This window comes from Lampris incognitus, chromosome 21, assembly GCF_029633865.1.
Source record: "Lampris incognitus isolate fLamInc1 chromosome 21, fLamInc1.hap2, whole genome shotgun sequence".
Taxonomy (NCBI): domain Eukaryota; kingdom Metazoa; phylum Chordata; class Actinopteri; order Lampriformes; family Lampridae; genus Lampris; species Lampris incognitus.
This window is the reverse complement of record NC_079231.1, coordinates 22,945,708-22,950,677: the sequence shown is the minus strand read 5'-3', so window position 1 is coordinate 22,950,677 and position 4,970 is coordinate 22,945,708. Positions and strand designations below refer to the sequence as shown.

At 51.2% G+C, this 4,970-nt stretch overlaps 1 protein-coding gene across 1 annotated transcript in view; it reads left to right on the top strand.

The window, feature by feature from the left end:
- LOC130131434 (rho-related GTP-binding protein RhoE-like) overlaps positions 1-4,268 on the top strand; it is a 13,034-nt gene extending 8,766 nt beyond the window's left edge. The window contains exons 2-3 of the mRNA XM_056301111.1: positions 1,079-1,213; positions 1,500-4,268. Of these exons, the coding sequence (XP_056157086.1) occupies positions 1,079-1,213; positions 1,500-1,748 (384 nt within the window). The 3' untranslated portion in view covers positions 1,749-4,268. The remainder of the gene's footprint in view (positions 1-1,078; positions 1,214-1,499) is intronic.
- The last annotated feature ends 702 nt before the right edge of the window (positions 4,269-4,970 follow it).

Here is a 4,970-nt window from a genome sequence, read left to right as displayed (position 1 = left end):
ATCCTGGTTTTCTAGTAGACCCATGTCAACCAACACAAGCGTATATCCCAATAATGAGACACTTTATAGCTGGGATCACATTATACCCTTTAGTGTTGGATCGGCCATGTTTAGCCTGTTATCAGAAACGTCTGTCTGGTAACGGGTAGGGAGGTATTTAGGTCGTTTAGATACGTCCAAATAATTAATCCCAAGTGCTTATCCATCAATCTATATAGGAAGGCTTGTAAAGGCAACCATATCCCCTAGCGCTACCCTAACCTTACGATGCCTTAAGACGCTTCTTGGGGGGGGGGGGTGTCCGGGTGGCGTGGCGGTCTCTCCCGTTGCCTACCAACACGGGGATTGGCGGTTCAATCCCCGTGTTACCCTCCGGTTTGGTCAGGCGTCCCTACAGATTGAATTGGCCATTTCTGCGGAAGCCAGGTGAGGGTATGTGTCCTGGTCGCTGCACTAGCGCCACCTCTCGTCGGCCGGACGCCTAATCGGGGGGGGGGGGTAGCGTGATCCTCCCACGTGCTACGTCCCCCTGGTGAAACTCCTCACTGTCAGGTGAAAAGAAGCGGCTGGTGACTCCACGTGTATCGAAGGAGGCTTGTGGTAGTCTACAGCCCTCGGCAGAGGGGGTGGAGCAGAGACCGGGATGGCTCAGTATAGTGGGGTAACTGGCCAAGTACAATTACGGAGAAGAAGAAAAAAAGGGATGGGGGGTGATTCTGGGAGTCGTCCTGATCAGGTCCAGTTCGGAGACATCCAGAACTGAGAGGACCGTAGAGGCAGCGTGAATATGGCTTCGGCTGAAGACGCTAGCACGTTGCTCAGTTGAGCGCGCAGTGTTTAATTAGTAGGTGTTTCATTGCAGAGGTGGGTGGTGGAAGGGCACTCTTGTTGTGTCGGTTCCAGGCTCAAGTTCTGTTTATTGTGAACAAAAAACCTTTTCTTTAAGATCCAATCAGTCCTGACCTGATTGAAGGGTCAGTGTTTTCAAAGTACATACATCCTATTGCTTTATCCATACTTTATTGAGTGAATGTTTGTTCAATAATCGACTGACAGCTTACGTCCTTCTCCTCCGCAGTGGAAGCTGGAGATCCAGGAGTTCTGCCCAAACACCAAGATGCTGCTGGTAGGATGCAAGTCCGACCTGCGCACTGACCTTAACACTTTGGTGGAACTGTCCAACCACAGGCAAACGCCCGTCTCTTATGACCAGGTACATTATTACAAATGATCTCCATGGCAACAGATTAATCAGCAGTTAACAGTTAACGGAAACACATTTGATGTGTCAGATGTTTACAAATGCTGGATATCTCATTCATCCAATAAACTTCTTCACGTCTAAGCTACTTTGAGGAGTGACGTCGCATCTGAATTGGTACTCACAGTGACGTTACCCGTTTTGTCGTCATTGTTGAGATCAGCTATGGTTTAAGTTGTTGATATCTCGTATTTTGTGGCTGTTTGACGGGACGACGCTGGGTCTCTCTCCTCTGTAGGGCTCCAGCATGGCCAAGCAGATCTCGGCACCCTACATCGAATGCTCGGCTCAGCAGTCGGAGAACAGCGTCAGAGACATTTTCCACGTTGCCACGCTGGCCTGCGTCAACAAGAGCGGCAAGAATGTCAAGCGGGGCAAGGCCGCCCGGACCCCCAAGAGGATCTCGCACATGCCCAGTCGGCCTGATCTCGTGGGCGTGGCCTCAGAACTGCGGAAGGACAAAGCCAAAAGTTGCTCGGTCATGTGACTTTATCAGACCCGACCTGAGGCGTGTCAGACTGAGGGTGAGGGTGAGGAGGGTGGACGATAGCTGGACCCTCGTCGGCTCCGAAACATGCTTTGTTTCGTATACAGCAAATATTGCAGGAATATGCTTGCGCCGATGAAACTAGTCTCTTAATATGTAGTACTTTCTCAATCCCTTCGCTGCCCCGCCCCGCCACTGCCACCCCCCCCTCCCCCGATCCCGACAATAGGACCAGAAGAGGAAGCTAATCTGTCAGCTGGGCAGCCACCGGCCCCTGGAAGTGATGCGTTTCCCGCCCAGAGGATGAGGTGGAAGCGGTCGAAGCTTTCTGCACAGGCAGGGAACAGGAAATGAGCCAGGGAAGTGATGTGAGAGGGGAGCGGTCAGTTTGTAAAAGGAAGTGTATGACAGGATGTGATTATTTGAATGTGAGCCAAAACTGGGGGTCGGGGCTGGAGGCAGGGTCGGGGTCGGGCGGAGGTGACGGGGATTCCATGAGTCACTCTGACTCGGACACGATCTTGGCTTAGAAGTGGATTCATGTCACCGTGTAACTGTACAGTACCAGCTCGCAGTAGGAACTTGCTAGTCAGGCACAATGGAAAACTCACCATCATGTGTTGTTGCCCCCCTGTGCTGCTCAGTCGCTTGCACGTACACCTTGAGCATGGCCTTCATACTGCCGGGGTTAGGGGTTTGTTTCCCACTAGGGCCACCCATACCGTAATGTGATGCAGTAATTTCACTATAAAGCGCTTTGCGGCCTGAATGCTTCGTATTGGCAACACGAAATCACCGCTCAGTGTTGCCGCATCATCATTTTGGGGGGGGGGTTCTTTATTTCTTTTTAATACATTGTGAAGAGTTTCAACAAAAACAGATTTCATGGGCGTCCGGGTGGCGTAGCGGTCTATTCCGTTGCCTACCAACACGGGGATCGCCGGTTCGAATCCCCGCGTTACCTCCGGCTTGGTCGGGCGTCCCTACAGACACAATTGGCCGTGTCTGCGGGTGGAAAGCCGGATGTGGGTATGTGTCTTGGTCACTGCACTAGCGCCTCCTCTGGTCGGTCGGGACGCCTGTTCGGGGAGGAGGGGGAACTGGGGGGGAATAGCGTGATCCTCCCACGCGCTACGTCCCTCTGGTGAAACTCCTCACTGTCGGGTGGAAAGAAGCGGCTGGCGACTCCACATGTATGGGAGGAGGCATGTGGTAGTCTGCAGCCCTCCCCGGGTCGGCAGAGGGGGTGGAGCAGCGACCAGGACGGCTCGGAAGAGTGGGGTAGTTGGCCAGATACAACTGGGCAGAAAAGGTGGGGGGGCAGATTTCATTTAAGGAGCGAAAGATTCCACTGATAAGGGCTGTGGAGAACATGTACTATTAATGTGCTTGCAAGTATTCATGTATGAAGTATTGAGGCATTCAGTAACTGGCTCTTGAGTTACCTTGTAGTGAACCGGCGATAGGCAGCAGGGTCTTGTTGTTCTGTACCTGCTGACTAGTTCGTGGACTCCATCCTGTTACCTTGGCGTATTGTAAATCCAAAGGGAACAAGGTTGTCATCATGTAAGGAAAATCTTAGTTGAATTATAGGATTTTACCCAAAACAAATGTGATATATAAATCCTTAAAGAAGCTGCTTCTTCTGCATCCATGTCCCTTCTCGAATACTTCCACACTCTGTTGAATCACGCCGAGTAAAGATGGTGTCCTCCGTGCAGCAGTATCATCATGGACAGTAGTCATGGAATCAGTCTTACAATCACTTAGAAGCAGCAGATGCACTAAAACGCTTTGCAAACCAAATAACTGACTAATAGTCAAAGCGAGGCTACTTGATAAAGACAACCAGCCTAATTCAACACACTAACAGAGTACCAACAGGGTACTAAGAGAGTACTAAGAGAGTACTTCAGTGTTCTCTGTTTACCGCTGCTGGCTAAAATCCTTGTAAGTCCCACTTTCCATGTCTGTGTATTTGTTCTCGTTCTGATTTGAAATGAAGTTCAAGGTCCCATATACTAAGCTGGGAGTGATTTCCGCTTCCGGTTCCGCCTCCGTCACATCAGGACACGGCTGTCAATTAGAAAACAAGCCTTTTCCCCTGTATCAGTGAACAACAGGTCTTTCTCTGCAGACGTGTGCTCTGTCCTCTGACAACAGTGCTGCTGAACAGCTGAGCGGACATGAAGGGTTGTGATGCACTTTGTTATAAAGCCAAACCTCCGTGGCTAAAAGCTAACTTGACGCGCTAGCTTAAACGCTCTGTAACCAGCTCGGTGGCTCGATGCCCACGTGGCGTCTGTGTTTCTCTGACGCCTCGCGTTTTCCCCGTGTCCCTTGTCATCCTCCTCCTCCTCCTCCTCTCAATGTTGCCCCCCTCCTCCTCCTCTCAGTGTTGTCATCCTCCTCCTCCTCCTCTCAGTGTTGATTCTTCCTTCGTGTTTTAAATTTCCCGTCGATGTTTCCACCGTATTTATTGATCTGTGAATTTTCTCTTTTGAATAAATGCCGAACTTCACTGAAGGAAGGTGTGCTGTCTGATTCTGACCTGCAGGGCTCGAGTTGTGCTCATGCAACACTGACCATGTTTTACTCACACAGCGGCCATGAAGACTTCAGTTTCTCACAAGGGAATTTGCTAGATTAAAAAAACAACAACATATTGTAACGTGCATGGATAAGTAGACACGTTGGTCCTTGACTAACGGGTCGGACCCTTTAGTCGACTGGTTAACGTTGTCGCTTGCGGTGCAGGAGATACGGGTTCGCGTCCCGGTTGTGGCGACGGTATCTCGGACTGCCCCCCGAATTCGCTACAATATATAGATACATAAAATGTAGCGAATACGGGGGGGCAGCCACAGGAACTGCCGCAGCCGGGACGCGAACCCGTATTCCCCGCACCACGAGAGACATCACTAACCGCTCGACTAAAGGGTCCGACCCGTTAGCCACGGGTCGGACGATTCCGGGGACGTCCCCTTATTCCGAAGTAAGGGGGCAACGTAACGATCATGGATGAATAGGCTCGGTAGCCCTTAGCTAATGGGTCGGACCCTTTAGTCGAGTGGTTAACGTATCCCAGCAGCCATTGGGCGGCAGGTGGGGGGACACCCTGGACAGGCCGCCAGTCCATCACACACACACACACACACACACACACACACGCACACACACACACCCTTAGGGACTATTTAGTACGGCCGCTAGGCTAACGGG